General features: G+C 37.8%; 1 protein-coding gene across 1 annotated transcript in view; it reads left to right on the top strand.

Annotated features, from left to right (window-relative positions):
- The window catches only part of TMEM163 (transmembrane protein 163), a 100,109-nt gene that overhangs the window by 58,502 nt on the left and 23,731 nt on the right, over positions 1-17,876 (top strand). Inside the window, exons 3-4 of the mRNA XM_075512579.1 lie at positions 1,106-1,149; positions 2,299-2,390. Coding sequence (XP_075368694.1) covers positions 1,106-1,149; positions 2,299-2,390 — 136 coding nt within the window. The remainder of the gene's footprint in view (positions 1-1,105; positions 1,150-2,298; positions 2,391-17,876) is intronic.

Raw genomic sequence — 17,876 nt, 5'->3', positions numbered from 1 at the left:
TTTTTTTAGTTCAAGTTTTTTTATTTTTACCAAAATGTATTTTTCTTAGTAAGTTAGCTGATATCTGTTCATAAAAGGGTAGTAAAATTAATAATTTTAGGCTTTATTCCAAGCCCTCTTAACTGGAACTAGAGTGCTGTGCTTTTCATTGAGGGTACACAGGTTTGGTTAGTCCTGTTCTCACTCAACAGTCTACAAAACGCAGCAAGAAGGCTAGAGCTGCTCAATGCTCGAGAGCTTGACATAGCTGTAGTGTCACTGTTAGCCTGTGAGAGCTGCAGTTTGATGAAGTCCCATCTCCAGGTGATGACCTCTTCCGTTCCTGCCTGCTTCTTCCCTGGTATTCCTCTGGGCTACTGAAAGGTGTTTTTCCTTGCACAGTACCTCCTAGAATTGGGAACTGTGAGATGATAGAATTAAGATGCATGGAGTAAAATTATAAAAATGATAGTTTTTTCCAGATGTTAGCCCATTTTTTAAATCTCTCTTATTTTTTAGAGGCAGTATGCAGTCAAAATCAGAGCTGGTCAAAATTTTTCCTGCTAATGCTTTTTCCATTGGAAATCACTGATCTGATGGAATTTGAAGCGTTTCTTGGGGCTGTGTGAATTACCTTTAGGCCTTTTGTCAAAAGGATGGCAGTCAAGAAGTCTGGATGGGCCTGCATAGTTTTCTGTCAGCCAGTTCAGGTGGACTGTTGTGCCTAGCTGGAGCAAGGAGCATGTGCCTAGCTGGAGCAAGGAGCGCTTTGAGACATGTAAAGTTTTCTGAGAGTTTGAAATTGTGGTTTCAACATATTTTTACTCAAAACTGCATCTGAAATGCAGCATGTTTCATAAACAGACTGTTTCTGAATGCTACACTAAGGTCTGCACCATTACGGTTTTGGAAGAAAGAAAAGCACCTCCCGAGTGACCTAACCATTTCCTGCAGCACAAGGCCTTTCTTGTAGACCTTTTTTAAGTGTTGGTCAGGTCATTCTAGTGGGAACTGGGTGAATCTAAGCCCATGTGTTGAAACTAGTTTTGTAGCTCTTGGACAAGAGAAGAAGGAAGGATACAAAATAGATTTAAAGTGATTCTAAATAATATTTTCTTTCCTTTAGCTGTTTCCGTGATGAGATACAGTGCATCATCATTTGGATTTGCTGTAAGTAGAGATACAATTTTAATATTCTCTACCATTTTTTTCCTGGGCTTTTTCTGAACATGAAATACTGTTTTTTTTCTTATTGTAAGTTCATGGCAAGGTGTGCAAAGAAAGTCAATGATGGATTAGAAAAAATATTGTTGAAGTCATACCTTGGAAAGGATAGTAAAGATACTTTCATTATACTTTTTCAGTTTCTGACTACTAAGTCTTGTATTGGAGTTAATATCAATACTTATATCTCATAATTGATAGATGTTATCCACCAGATATGGTTTTCTTCTACAAAATCTCTCAGTTTAATCAGTTCTGTTGTTGAACTTGAGCCAAATTCTGAAGTTCCCTTCTGAATTTTGTGTGACCCTTTTTCTATTGAAGTCTATGGTAAAACTCCTATTGACTTTGGGATTACAGCTTTCCTGGTTAGTAGTTGCCATGACTTTCCTGATTAGTGGCAGAGCAAAAAATTCCTAATGACAAGCAAAATGACCAATTTCAAATAACTTGTCTTTTGCTTCCAAATTTGAAGGTTAGATTGCACAGAAAGTTTGACTTAAGGCTGAAAGTTCTTACAGTGGGACAAGCCTGGTTTTTGGTGTTACCTGACATCATGTCTCCATTTACTAGAAATACAAACATGGCAATTTTGCTGATCATAAAGAATAATATGAAATCTGGATACAGTGGGATTTTGAAAAAAGTTAGTATTTGCTTGCTTTGAAACAAAACCTTCTACTGCAGAAAATTAGTGACTTTGCAGGAAAAAGGAATGCTTGACAGGCATTTTCAAACACTTTTTTTTTTTTTTTAGAGTCTTTGCATAAGAATCATATTAGTATTTTAACTCTTGTGGTGCCACAGTGGCAGATAGTAGTAGTTTTTTTTTTTTTCTTAACTTCTCCACAGGTGATGGATTAGAAATAAAAAGTTTTTAATCCCTTGATTGACTTCTGAGCTCTGAAGTGTATCACCATGCAATAATACATGGCAAAAATGTGAAGATCAATTTAATAAATGTAAATCCTGCTTTCATTAAAATGATTTATTTGCAGCTGCTTTGTGCCTGCACAGCAGGATAGTAAATGCATTACTGTTAGTACAGGGCACATTTAATAGCCCACAGAACAATTGACTCTGTATCTCTTTCAGTTTGATGCTACCCTGGATGTTTTGTCATCAGCGATAGTTTTGTGGCGTTACAGCAACGCAGCTGCTGTGCATTCTGCACACAGGGAGTACATGTAAGTACACTTAATTACTTTTGGCTTTGGTAGAGGCCTGCAGAGCTTTTGCTGTCAAGCTGTGATGCTACAGATTCCAGAGCTTTGACAAAAAACATTTTGTCATGTCAGCAAGTATTCTTTCCTTCTGCCAACTTACTGTTTGGTCCCAAACATGCCGCCTTTCCTTAGGCAAACCTCCCTGATATTATGATTTTCAGTTTCTTTTTAGCCAAGATAGTCATTGTTAGGGCTTTGCCCCCCCCCCCCCCCCCCCCCCCCCCCGCAGCATCCGTATCAAATGAACTATATTTGCAATCTGTAATGGATGTGTAAATCTTTTATTTTGCATCTTACTCCATCATTCTTACTAGAGTATTTTTTAAAATTGATGCTTGTATTATATTTGTGCTTCCCTTAACAAGATTGGAATATGAACCCCTTCTCTTTGAATGTAAATCACTTCAACTGCTAGTGATATTATTAGAAAATGACATTACAGAACATCTGATAAAAAAGTAATTTGCAGTGCAGTCTTGATCATGGTGGAAATTATATTCTGCATCATTGTGCATTGTGCAGCATTTCTATTGGCAATGCATGTGGTAGCTGAGAAGATCAGGTGGAGATTGACTCAAGAATTGTTCCAGCTAGTGCATAAAGAAGACTTTAACCTCCTACTCAAATTTTGGGTACATCTAGGTGGAGAATTGCAGTACATTTATCTGCTTTGGTTTTGGTCTGTGCTGCTGTTGCTAGCAGTATCCCATCTGGCTTATTTGAAGATAGTTCAACTATACCCTGGAATGGACTACAGTTTTACAATAAAGGTGGATAAGGTAGTTGTTGTTCTGAAGCACCTCTAATGAAGTCCCTTCTACAAGAAGGGAAGCCTGATGAAACCGAGTTTTTACATAACTGTTAGGATCAAGTAAAAAAAAAAAAAAAGCCACACGGGGGGGGACTATAACTTGTCTTCATAGTCCTTTCCTAAAAACTGAGGAAACAGTAAGCAGTATTTTTACATGCATTAACTCAGGCTCATGCAACAGCTTGCCAGCGCTGTGAGTTCCTTTCTGGCAGGGCTCCATACCGAACAGTTTGGAATAAAAGGCCATAGAAGATTGATGTGGCATTGATTCATAAAAATAAATCCAGAAATATGTGATTAAAATTAGTCTGCCTGCACAAATTTGGAGATCTTAACAGACATTTCCTGAGTATCTTGCTTTTGTGGGCGTCCACAGAGATTCCTGTCAACATTCAATTAACATATTTTTGAAATCTCCTTCTGTTGAGCTTTTTCAAGTGAACCTTGTAAAGTACTTTATAGAGAAAATAAATCCCAATACAAAAGAAGAATCAACATATCCCTATGGATAAGCCAGTAAAGTGAACAAGCAAAGGAGCAAACATATTTTCCTGCTTTTTATGCTCATTTTTAATTTGCTTTCATATAATCCCTGTGCTTTACATCAGGCTAAATTAAGTCAATGAATTACTTGCCATGCCCTCTAGTTGAAGACAGCTAAGGTTAGGTGATGAGATCAGTACTGAGTGAAAGAATGTTACCATATGCTACGAATATGAATCACTGGATAGGCAGTCTGGTTATCCCTCCATTCTAGAATTGACAGGAGAATCATCATAGTACTGACAAGCAAAGAGATGGTTGTGTCTCTTAGGGCAATTCTTTCTGTGTCATATCTTTGAGGGAGGCACATTTCTAATTTCCTGTTGTGTTTAATCAATCTCTTGCTTGAAAGACTGCATGTAATTATTTTTCCTCTACGCTGGAAAGTGTTGCATGACTCCTCCTGGCTGCTTGCTTACTTTGTAAATAATCTTTGTATCACATATGCCTATAACTACACCTGGTCTTTCACAGTCCTTGTTTTCTGTGTGCCAGTGCCTCAGTGGGGAAGTCTGCTCTCAGACTCCTGGACAGTTCGGTGCAAATTCACGTAGGTGCGTAGGTCATGCTGTGCATTATTCCTGTTTCTGTGTGCCTAGCTGTACTTTGCCTTAGTGCAGGAGCCTGTGCAAAACTCTGGGTTTCTGCAAAACCATTACTACTGTTTACCAGAGTAAGGTGTGCCAGAGTGACTTCAGTTTAGTTCTTTATTTATAGGTCTGTCTTTTATTGATTTAAATATTACATTTGTCTGTGTATCCTAACATATCTGAAAATAACCTGAGCTCCTTGAGAAAAGCCAAGTTGGAATTGTCAATTAATTACGTATTGCAAAGTTATAAAACTTTTCCTGTTTCATAAACTTGACAGCAAGAGTTTGCTCCAAAATCTGTTGAAATCAGCGGAAAGTCTCTCATGGAAGGGCAACTTTAGATCCAGTCCTACCTGTTGGATGTCGTTGAGAGAGAACATATAGAATGCAAAACAAAACCCCAGAAAAAGACATCATGAGTCAGGCTGTATTCTCTGCGTACTATGAATTAAATACTTAGAATAAAATGCTAAGATGTAAAAGAACTGCGTAATCTTACTTAAGATGTAGCCATATGGAAGTTAGAGATGCAACATTTCATGGGCTGGTACTCAGAATGAACAGTAAAAAAACTGCTTGCTGTGCCAAGTTCTGCTAAGCTGAACCAATGCATTTCCATTTGACTTCAGGGGAATTGTAGTGCTGAAACTATCATGAAAATTTGTCCTGCTAAGTTCAACTCAGTTTAATGGGTTTCATTTTTACTAGATCGTTTAATTTCTCTCATTTTCTGGGGCAGGAGGAGGAGGTACTTTTTGCGTGTACATGTGACCAAAGTTATACAATGTACATCTTTGTTGATTCTCATGGTGGTTCACATGTAGTAACTGCAAAATATATTTTAACTTACCTCTGTGATTTTCCCTTCTTGAAAAGTCTTTATTGATGTCCTAAGAAGCTAAAGCTGGCAGACTTTTCAAGTCTTTTATTGATGAGAATTTTTCTTAGGTCATTGTGAAAAGATGTATCTGGTTATGTTCAAGGTGTGTCTTAAATTATGATGAAATTTTTATGCTTTATTTTTAAATATACCAAGTGACTTTGAAAATCTAATGCATATTCACCAAGATAAGGTATAAGCCACTGTAAGATTGTAGGCCATATGAGACACTGCTTGATTCTGCCTAGCTGGCTCATTAATGAAAGAGTATGTAGGAGTGGGATGAATATTTGATGTGTTTGTTACTGGTACTTTTTGGATAGTTTCACACTTCACCATCTTTCTGTTTTGGCAGTCAAATAAAAGAGGGTAAAAACAGGCCACTGCATTTTCATATATTTTAGAAGAGTGGTTGAAAGAATTGTAGGTGTTGAGGCAATGCAAGAATTGGGAAGGACCACAGATATCTGGGAAGAGAGTCAGAGTACATAGTTCATGAGTGCTTGATTTGCTCAGCGTGATCTGCTGGGTTGCAAGTTCACATGCAAGAAACTTAGAGATGCTGAATAAATAATGAATAAAGTAATGATCGAGAAATCCAAGAAAGAAAAGAGTGCTGAAATAACTTGAGAAATAATTTTGAATCTCAACAAAAGATGAAAATTTACGACCAAAATAAAATTCTTACAATTGCCTATTTTTCTTCATAAGAGGAGAAACTAAGAGGAAGGCATATACTCTGATGTAGCTGATAAACCAGAGACTGTAAAAATATAGTAAACCCACCTGTGCACTTTGGGCCAGGTACAGCTTATTACTTCATGGTAAGAGTTTTGTGTAGTGCTATGCTGTAGAACAGCTGGGGCTGGCAGGCACCTCTGGAGGTCATCAGTCCAACCCCCTGCTCAAAGCAGGGTCGACTAGAGCAGGCTGTCAGGTTAAAGGTCTGAATCCATTCTTCTGTTTTGTGATTTGAACATTGAACGATCACTGAGCCATTCAAGATGCACAAAGAAATCTGAATGGTCCCCCTTCCTGCTCTCCGTAACCAGTGTACAAATATTCTTGAATATTCTGCCCTTTAGTAAATCTTTAGCAACATAACAGCTTATTGGGCTGCTGAAGCAAACCTAAATTCTGTTGAAGGAAGAAATTTATTGAAATTGATGTGGTAACAGTGGTTTTTCATGTGCATAAATAAACCCAGTAAATAGCAGTAGAAGTAATTTCTTAATAGAAGGCTGAAGCATTAGGGACCTGAAAAAATGTCTCATGAGAGGTTGAACTAGTAACTAGCTATACAGCCAAAGGGCAGCTCTTTGATCTGTTAAATTCAGGAATGAAGGACTTGGATTGGAGTGCTGGAACTGTGTGTAAGGAGAAAGTGAGAAATACCACTAAAAAAGGAAAGATCGAGAAAACAGAATAACAAACTTCAGGCACACAGCCTTGTGAAAAAGCTGTAAAAGATGGAGCTTTTTATGTATAGTTGGTTGGAAAGATCTCAAAACTGTGAACAAAGGATTCCCTTTGATTCCCTCTTCTTAGGAAAACAGGACTTTTCTCATGGTAAGTTAACAGAGTTAGTTGGCAGCCTGCTCAGGTCAAATGGAGTAAATGGAGTAGTGCTACTTCTTAGGCTATAAAGCAATATCCCTATTATTACATTACAGAGCTACAATCTTGCATTTCTGTACAAAGCAGTGCAGGACTGAGTATCTGCTTATGCCTGTAGGATCCATTGCTGCTGGGATTTTTTTGGCTATTGGGTTTTGTTTGAGCTTGTATGTTCAGTATTGCAAAAACTAACTCTGTACAGCATATTTAACATAGTGATTCTTGACAGTTGCAGCTGGTGTTTATTATATATTATTTTGTTGATGGTACCAAGTTAAACTCTGTGTTTCCCAAGAACCAGTCTGTCAACATCTTTCTTAACCCAGTGCCAGAGTAAATAGGAAACCTTACTCATAATGAGCATTCTGGATTATGCCAAGAGCAGAAAGCTCACATTTCTTTCACTGTTTTGGTTTTGGGGTTTTTTTGTTCCTTTTTTTTTTTGATTGCATATGTCAGACTCCAGCTATTCTTTCCTTTATTACTGTAATAAGAAAATTAAATTGTATCATGGGCAAATAATTTCTAATGAACTCGTGGTGCTCTATGCTGCCATGACTATATACATAATGAATGCAGATATGTCTTTTTTTTTTTCTTATATTGGTGAAGCTGTCATCCAAAACATTGGCAGTAATATTAAAATAACAAGAATGAGACAGACTCTACTGTGTGGCAGATAAGGGTGCAGATATCTGTCATACCTCAACCTGCTGCTGAGAAAGCTTTTTGCCAGGAGAAAATAGTCATTCCTGTCCTTGGTGGGGCAGCGTATGATTCTGGAGTGCTCTTTCTTTGTGAGTAAGATGACATTATACCTGGAACAGTAGGTGGCTTCAGTTATCTTTGCTCATGTATTTATTTTGCATCTTTTCTCACCTTATGCTAGGTTTAAAAACAATAGATCAAGAATTGGGAAGGTCTTGCAGTCTTTGCAGCTTTGCAATTAGATATTATCTAAAATCTTTGCTATGTGTCTGTAACTTAACTTTCATCTCCATACATTATACCTCAGCTGTGGCAGCTGGATTTGATACTGTCAGAATGCTGAACCCATTGGCCAAGTGAAAAATGCCTGCCCTGAGGATTTAATTCTTAACAGGTTCTTAAATTATAGGGAGAATGAACTAGTATTCTCATCTATTTTGACATCCAGAAGAGCACAACTGTAAGAGCTTAATCCAAGAATTTCTAACTTAGTCTGAGCTAAAAGTAATCTGTAAGAAAGATATTTGACTACGCCTCAGGGACGGAGTAAGTAGGAAACCTGACTCAGAGTGCTGGATGCAACAATTAGAAAATCTCTTACATCCTTCGCTACCCTACCTCTATGTTTAATTAAGCTCAGTGATAAAGATGTACATCTTATTTTTGATCTGTGTGTGTATATATATAGCTTCAGTTTATAAGTGCTCATCGTTGTTGTGCCTTTTTTCTGCCTGATGAAAGAAGAACCTGGTGGTGGTTCACTGGGGTTTTCAGTTGCTAGACAACTCTAGGAATCCACTATGTGGATATCTATATATATGGATTATCCATTACATAGGGATATGTAATGAAGAGAGGAAGGAAGGAAGGATATTCTGACCCTTTCCTAGGACTTCATGCAGTAGAGGTGAAACTTACAGATATGTAACAGTATGACATGGGAATTAGGATATTTAAAAACATTTTATGAAGCATATTAATGATATCAACAGCCTTTTTATAATACCCAATGACTACAACATTACCAGTGTACCAATCCCTTTCCTTGGTTGCTTTATAGTCTGCTGTGTACATACTCTCTGTCAATTATCTTTTCACAGAGTATGACTTCCATTCAGTTTTTGATTGTAAGTAGCCTCTTCAGATAAATGGGGCAGCGCAGCAAGGAGGCATATTAGTGTTTCAAACACTGCCACGAATCGGTGGATGTTTATCAAGCAGAAGTTTTGAACAGTTTTTGTTTTATAACCTTACGTCTTCTTAGGCATGTGACCTTTGGAGAAGCCTAGTCGAGTGATCAGAAACCCTTACCAGTTGCTTAGTTACCTTCTTTCTGGAATTTAGACTTAAGTAAACAGCAATAATAAAATCATCTGTACAACTCTTTGTATGGTAAGCAGACACCCACTCTGCATTGAATATAACTGAAGGAACTGTCCTTTGCTGTGGTGTTCCCTTTGTCAACATGGGTATCTTATGGATAAATATTCCTTTGACACCTTGTTCTCCTGCTCTTTACTTTCTGGTGCAATTCATTTTTGGAAGACAGGAGAAATCAGATATGTACACAATATCCTTCTTCAGTTGCTAGGGAAAAGTGCTGTATGGCTTCATGAAATGATACCTTACTGCTTTGCACTACATTATCTCTTCAAATTGCAGATCTACTTTTGCTCTATAGTCTCTTGTTCAGTTGCTTAATATCTAGTCCAGGGCACTCCAGAGGCTTTCATCCTGCCAGTGATTTTTGCTTTGAGGGTGATCATTGGAATTGCCCTTTCTTGCTGCCCTGTGCAGATTCTGTAAAGAGCCATCACCATTGCCTCCTCCTGCAGAGCCATGTCTGCTGGTAAAGGAAGCGGGCATGTCTGCGTGGTTGCTGGGCAAATGTGGGGAGTTAGTGACTTGTGAGTTTGTGTAAAGACTTCTTTCTTACTGAGAAAATGTGATGACAGATGAGACCCTAAGATGGAGTGAGCCTCTCCTTCCAGAGTGATTGTAATCCTTTTTTCTCTCTTACTTATGTTCAGATGACACCACTTGAGAATATTTACCCCAGGGTTTGGTTATGGGGAGCCTTACGGAAGTTGTATGGGATTTATGTGTATTACATTTAAGCATGCAATATGGGGATCGTGACTTTGGGTGCTCTTGAGTGCTCTTGCACCCAAAGTTTAAAAGAATTAGAAAACCACGTTTATGGGAGGAAATGGCTGTCATACTGCCAGGTTAGGTCTGGCTCTTCTTTCTTTTCCTCTGATTCAAATAAGAGAGCATACTGATCTATATGGTTGCAGGGTATTTTCTCTCTTGGTTCACAGAATTAAAAAACCCTAATTTTCAGTATTAGTAGAGTATTTAAATTTTCATGTGCAGATTGGCTCTGCTGTACTGGTTAGCCTGACTAAATGAGCACTGTCTATTTAGGTAGTGTTGAATGAAAATAATCCTCTCAATTCAGACCCAACATATCAGTCACATTGAAAAAACTGTGGATAATTTTATCTATGCCATACATACGAAAGACTTGAAGCACAGATGGCAAAATCCACACCTACCCACAGTTCAGGGCAAACCTCTGTGGCTGGAGGAAAAACTCTTTTGTGATGAGTGAATGGAATAGCTAAGTGATCTGGAAAAATGTCAAATGCATGGAGATAGCCTACATACTGCAAATAGCTAAGAACCTACCTCTGCAGCTCTTGTTTAGTTCTTGGCTACCATTAGTTGGTCCTCATGTGACACATGCATTCTCTCCTACCCAGTGGAGCACAGTGCAGAGTGTGCAAAATAAGTGTTTGCCTATTCTTGGATATCAGCTTTATAGGAGGAGAAATATAGTGTCTTTTTAACCACACTGCAAATTTCTAAACCATTCTTTCTTCTGAAATATTTAGCTGAAATACTACATCCAGGTACAGTGCTAGATACAAGTTTTAGAGGTGCTTCATTAGGCTGACTTATTAAACTGCATAATTTCTCCATAAATCCATTATCCCATATTCAGGCAAAAGTGAAGCAATCATAAACTTTGCTCTTATCCAGGCAGAAATGCATGTATGCATACATTTATGCATGCACACACACAAAATCCTCACACATAGAATTTATATTAAATATGAAATAGCAAATGTATATATTTATACATTCTAAAATCTGTTTCTAAAAGTGTGGCATCTGTAGACTTGGCAATGATTTTACTGGAGCTAGATCCAAAATCTATTTAATTTATGAAAGCCTTTCCTTTTACTTCACTGGTAGTTGATTAGGCAGTATTTGTGTATATTGCCTAGTATTCACACATAGAGAGAGAGAGAGAGAGATAAAATCAGGGATATGGTGGTGTTCTGTACTGGAATTTGATGATCACCAGAAAAATGAGTATTACAGAAATTCTCAAAAGACTTTAGTTTCCAGGTTCAGGGGAATGACAGAATCTCCGATCACCTGCTACAAGGCTAGGAGCAGCAATCAGCTCTTCACAAGCTGGGAGGGCAGTTATAAGGCAGGTGTACTATAAGTGCAACTGTACAGTCTGTGCAGACCAGGAACTAGAAAATCAGTTGTAAGAGTTTTCAAAGTGTCTGAGTTGTGGAAATGTCTGTTAGCTTTTATTGGCAGCTATTTAATACCTGGAGAATCAAATTATTTATGGAACTGTTGCCCCAGTTCAGCTGCATGATTTTAAATACCCCATTCTGCAGTGACTAGTTGAACTCCCGAGGATAATAAAAGTTTTAGAAGACCTATAACATTTTCAGCATGAAATGGATCCCTAGCATAGCTAATCTGAGTCTCAGATATAAGCAGCATTTCCCCTGCATGTTCTTTAAGAAGAGGTTAGACCATGTGATAACACAGTATATTTTTTAATGTAATAATTGAGAAATCAGCTTTCAATGATAATTTCAACTATTACTTGAATTCTCTTTGCTTTGTAATCTGGTTTTGTGGTTTGTTTTTTTTTTTTTTTATGGTGAGAAAAAGGAGTAGCTGTAATGGTGCTGATCTGGATTCTGGCAGTTGGAGGTGGATTATGGAACATGTGCGATGAACAGTGAGCCCACTTCGTTCCTTTTAAAGTGCATCTTAAAGTGACTCTATTCCCTCTTCACCCAGCAACAGGCAGGTGTAAATATTCTGAACAGCTGTGATTCTGTACAGTTTGGTGTCCAAGCCCTCCTCAGTAACTAAACCTGATAATAGATAAGCTACACTGCAAACATAAATAAGCAATACAACTGTCTAATTGGACACAAAGAAGCTTAAGATTAGCAGTAGAGCATGACAAAGAAGCAGGAATCTCAAGACTGAGGCTGATATTGCATCTTTTGTCTGTGTACTACAGTAATATGCCACAGTGGCTAGTAACTATTCTTTTTAGAGTAAGCCCTTTAATAGGTTTAAGAGGCAGATTTTACAGTCTTCACAGTTCTGGATGTCACCCTAATGAAAAATGTGGCTAGAATTATCTCAGCAATATTACGGAATGGGTAGCAAAGAACAAATGTTAGTGAACAGCTGCATTGTCATTTTAATGCCTCTTATGCCAGTTAAAATACTGGGCAGCAGAGCTGTGCTTGTGGCACAGTGTGCAGTAGACTGAACAGGCCTGCCGTATCTCCTGCCGTAGAGATACGGTACCCAGCCATAGGGATTTCACCGTCACCTGCCCCTGCTGCGTCTGGGGTGTGTGCAGGGGTGGCTATTGCTGTGCAGGCAGACATTCCTAGTGTGGCTGCTTAGGCCTCTCCTCTGCTTCTTTACATACTCTTTCTTGGTGGCAGGAATGGTCCTTGCTCAATTCCTCCTATTCCTCATTTGTGTGACAGCAGATTAGGATGTGTAGAGGCTGCTGCGGAGGAGGAGGTAGCTGTGAGGAGAAGAAAAACTATGGTCACGGAAGGACATGGATTGCTGTTGAGATCAAGGGAAGAGAAAGCAAAGAGAGGCCCACATCTGCAACATCCCCAGCTGTCCCTTGGTGCCCCAAGTGACTGCAAACTAGAACAAACACTTTCAGACCCTTCTCTCTGAAACATCTGCTGACTTCTTCCCTTTCCATATTCTTTGTCCACTGACTTAGTTCTAAGTCCTCTTCCATTTTCTCTACGCTGCTCGACTTCATCCCCATCGGCCAGAACCCACTGGTTTGCCACCAGAAAATCATTTGTTGGTAACCAAAAATTGAGCTTTTTCCTCCTGAGTTCTCACCCTTTGAATATCAGCATTCAATTTTGCCTGTGCTTGAGAAATCTTGGGCTGGCTGAGACTGGAATTTTATACTTGGCTACTATAATCAGACCATAAAAGCTGCCGTAATACAAATATTAAATGAAAGTAAGCCTAGCTTTGTTTAAACAGGCTGACTGCCTCTCATCTAGAAGAAATGTGGTGCAGGTTATTGCAAGCTCCAAGTTACTAATGAAGGAGCATTCACAGAATGTAATTTGTATTTGGTTATGGGAAGCAAGAATGAAAACAAGAGTACCAGCAAAGCGAAGAGATACAGAAGGGTTCCTGTCACGTGGCTAGACGCAGAAGACAATCAAGAAGAATGTATAGAGAGATACAGAATTAGAAAGTGAATGAATACTGTATGCTCAAAAGTATCTTCCTAACTCCTGACATAGCAAAAACCTCTTGGGCAATTGCCTTGCATGTTGTGCCATATGACTTCCCCTGAATGATTCCATACATGATATTCACTCTGTCACCCACTAATACTAAAATCCTTTCAAATCATAGGGAAACAGGAATGAATGCATTTATAGTTTTTATTAAATTAATTAGTTTTATAATTTACATTTTTTTCTTACTTAAACTCCAGAGGTTTCATTAGTGGGTTTATTCAGAGATTAAATCCTGTATCCATCATAAAACTGATTTGCTCAGCTTTGCTGAAAAAGCTCATATTACTCCTGGGCTTAGAGCTCATATTGCTCTTATTGGCCTGCAGCTCATTTTAATGCTAAGTTACAGTTCCTTGCAAAGTAATAGTTTTAACACTACCTCTTCACTCCAGCGGTGAAAACGGCCTGTAGAGATTTTAACGTTTCCTTTTCTGTGGGCTATTAGGAGCCATTAGTGCTGAAAGATCTTGACAGAGCCTGCAGAGATAAAGATTTTGTGAATAAAAATTCATAGGATCATAGGATAATTCAGGTTGGAAGGGGCCTCAGGAGGTCTCTAGCCCAGGCTCCTGCTCAAAGCAGAGTCAGCTGTGAGATCAGAATAGGTTGCTCAGAACTTTATCCAGTCAGGTCTTGAAAACTTCCAAGGATGGAGACTCCGAAACCTCTCTGGGCAAACTGTTCCAGTATTCCCATGGTGGAAAACTCATTTCTCATAGAAAAATATATCATGGTAAGATTCTTAACAATCAAGAAAATACAGAATTAAAATAAACTAGAGTAAACCGGCTCTTGGAAGGTAACAGAATTGTATGTAGAAATTAGGAGTATTATCTTTTATTTATAGTATCGTAGCTGCCAGAGAATTGGATGAGGAGCTGAAGCTTGTTTTGCTGGCAGCTTTGCAAATGTGAGAATATAGTTTCTACCTCAAGAATATTAATACAAATGCTAGTGGTTTATAATGACTTTTCTCACAGTTCTCTTTGTCATGTTTATCGCTGTAGCTCTGCTGAAATTATTAAAATGTTTTCCATGAGTAAGGTAAGCAATGTTTTCAATGAATAAGGTAAGTAATCTTGATGCAAGAAAGAAATTTTTCAGAGTGAGAACAATCAGTCACTGAAACAACCTTCCCAGGGATGTGGTAGAGTCCCCATCATGGGAAGTTTTCAAGGTGCGATTGGACAGGGTGCTAGATAATGTCATCTAGGCTCCCTTTCCCATGAAAGGTTGGACCAGATGATTTTTTGAGGTCCCTTCCAGCCTGGGCTGTATTATGATTTTGTGAGGTTATTTACACTGGTAAAAGTAATTAAAAAACCAAATAACCCATGTAATCAAAAAAGATCAAGTAATATGAGACACAGCAATGAATAAAAAAGGTGGGAGAATAGCGCAGTATTTGACGAGAAGGTTAGGTTTTTAGTATTGCATTTTAGTTGTATCATATGTTAACAAAACTGGGAAGTAAGTAGACTGCTACTGACAATCTTGTTTTATTCCACACGGTGTCATCACATTTCAGGGACTATTTTAATGAACTTCAAGTGTGGTGGTAAAATAGGTTCCAGGATGTAACAGACATACTACTAAGTATGTGAGACCCCTTTCCCTCTCCACTGCCCCAAAACAACTGTCTCTATGAGCTGCTGAGAGAAAGTTAACACATTTTTGCAGGTTGTATTCATATGCATCACTAATTTTTTTCTGAATCCTTAATTCCATTGCACCACCTTTGCTGCATAAGAGAGCAAATTGACTTGAGAGGAGAGATTACCAAGAGTTTCATTACAAACCCTTGTTGGTACTGTGTTACTGTATTTGCCAGAAAGATAGCAAGATAATAATTAAGAAGGGAAGCCTCTTGCAGTGGCTATTTTATAGCAGTCAATTGATATGAGGAAAACTCCGTTATCAGTCACCCTTGTGTAGCTTACCCCAGATCTCTTTTGAGGTAGTATATAGCAGAGCTTGTCACTGGGGGTGTATTTGTAACTATTATTATTATTATTATTATTATGTATTTATTTTTTTAAAAATGGTACAAAACAAGTAGCTGAGAGTCTAAATCTACAGTCTTATTTCAGGCTGACTTCTGCTTACACAGAAGAGCAGTCCCTTTGGCTGGAATGAGTCAACTCATATAAAGAGTGTTCAGTGTGGCAAGAGCCATGCTAAAGGTAAAATTGCTTTATTACGTTGAAGATTGATCACCATAGAGATCTGAGTGAGATTAGTCTTTAGTTCTATGATGGAAATATTACAGAATTTTAGCCTTATCACTACCTGTAGGGAATTGTAACCACTAATTACAAATATAAGACAGAATTAAGGATAAATCCATGAATTAGAAGCCTGTTTTGCTGTCTGCTATATGCAAATAAATGGAATAGTTGGACTTTTTCTCCTTAGGAAATTAGTTTTGTGATAAAAAGAAGGAAAAAATGTTAAATTACTAATAGCAGCTTGAAAATTGACAGTTTGTGGAGATGGAACCCCCTGAATCTCAGTACTTCTCATAGCTACTTGCTTAAAAGCCATTAACTTATGCAAAGTAACAAATTTTTGATTAAGGGAAAGACTATCAGGTGCTTACAGTGATAGATTTCCCTTTCTGGTTTACTTATAAGTTGTGAGAATTTGTCATCAAAATGAAGAATTGTGTCTATTAAAGCTCTGTACAGGGAATGTGTTATCGAAAAGATGAGGTGGCAGCTGTATGTCATGTAATACGGTTACACCGATCTTACTTTGATGGGTGTGAGTGCAGATATCCAGGACTGGTGTAATACAAAATGGATATTTATAGGGTTGTATAAATATAAATGGGTTGTACATGGGTTGTAGTACTGCTTTCAGAAGAATGTCTTTTGAAAATTGTCAGGTTGTAGCACACCCAGAACCAAGCTTTAGATTGGAGATGTGAGTTTAGTTTTTAGGATTTAGACATAATCATATTCTGAATTCCACTAGAAGTGAACTAGTAGTAACTGAAGCTCAAAAGCTGTATAAAGTCTTTGGCAGTTTTGAAAGTCCAAATAATTTCATTCTCAATGCCTGAGGCTGCAGTACAACTGATTTAACAGTATATTTCATCCGTGACAAAGTTATATTGAAGAGTTGACAAAATGGATTAGTTCATTTTTTAATACAATGAATTATACTTTATGTTATCTTCTGGATTTTCAGATAGAAATGCTGCATCAAAAACACATCAAAAAGTATCTTCAGTAGGTCATGATCTGCTACCAAGACCTACAGCAAACTAAAGAAGACTTGGTGGTTTCACTGTTAAAATCGTAATATTAAATTCTCTTTACTGACAACTTAATGATATAGTTTTAATTACTCTTGCATTCCAAGTGCCGTTGCTCTCAGAAAAAAACGTTTGGAAGTTTGAGCCTTAGTTGACCTAAAAGTTGATTATTGCCTGGATATCAGAGAGATGCCCTCACCTTGTCCTTTCTGAATTAGTCTATTATTCTTTAAATTATACTGCATTCTGAAAGGTTCCAGAAAGCTTATTGTTTCTGAAAATCAAATCATGGTTTTCCATTATGTTTTAAAATGTTTGACTAAATTGTCTCTGTTCCTCTTTCTTTTTAGAAGCAATATATTATATGGAACTGAGGGAGATTTCAGATTCATGCACTCTTCATTAGATCTTTTCTGTTCCCTGTCAAACCTGTAGTGATCAATTATTTTGCATTATAGATCAATTATATCTCTAATGATGTAGATATTTAGTGGGAAGCTTTTACACTAACTCATGTAGAAATGGCTGTAAAATAAGTACACGATCTTCAATAGATGCTGGACGTGTAAATAAGTGGTACTGGTGGCATGATACATGGAGATCTGTTCATCATGGGTGCCACTGGACAGAGAGTACCCTCATGTCTTAGCAAGAAGATACCAATGTTCTGGAATATGAGGGCATTAGGTGGCCCACCAGTTGCTCCAGGGTGTCTGAATTGCTGACAGTGATCATGGGGGACCCAGAGATTGAGGAGCATTTATTACACTACGGTGATTCCAAGCCGGGGGTATCTGTAAAATCTTCACTAGGTTTTCAGTCAAACCTCACTTCTGTATAACTCCTCTTTCATTAATTTTTATGGGTACTTCTGAGTTGACTTGAACTTGTTTAGAAATGGCAGTTGGCTCATCTAATTTAATTGAATGTAATTAATGAAATTACATTTGCCAACAACCTTGGCACTAACACCCTTCGTGTGCAGTTGGAAACACTATTTAGTTACAAAGCAGTTGAGTAATTGTTAGCAGATGGAAGTTAGCAGGCTTGTATTAAAGTTTTCGTTGTCTAATGGCTTGAAAAGAAAGCAAGCTTACAATAACCAATTACAATTTGTTACGTACTATAGTTAAAATTTCAGATTAATTTTTGGAGGTTTCTTATTTTGTACATTTGTAGTTGAATTTTGCATGATTTGCAGTCTAGATAGAAATTATTTTTCTGGCAAATGAGATTGAAAGAAGACACTATGCAGTATTTTGTTCTAGTGGTTTTGCAGATAAATTGATACACTCAAGAAGACAAGAAACATGTATTTTTGCACTTAAAGTACTATGCCATTACTCATGAATTTTGCATGGCTATGGATTGCAAAAGCCAGCATATAAAGGAGAAGCTAGGCTT

Source organism: Mycteria americana, chromosome 9, assembly GCF_035582795.1.
Source record: "Mycteria americana isolate JAX WOST 10 ecotype Jacksonville Zoo and Gardens chromosome 9, USCA_MyAme_1.0, whole genome shotgun sequence".
Lineage (NCBI taxonomy): Eukaryota > Metazoa > Chordata > Aves > Ciconiiformes > Ciconiidae > Mycteria > Mycteria americana.
Note: the sequence above shows the minus strand (reverse complement) of the source record. Positions and strands in the feature narration are given on the sequence as shown.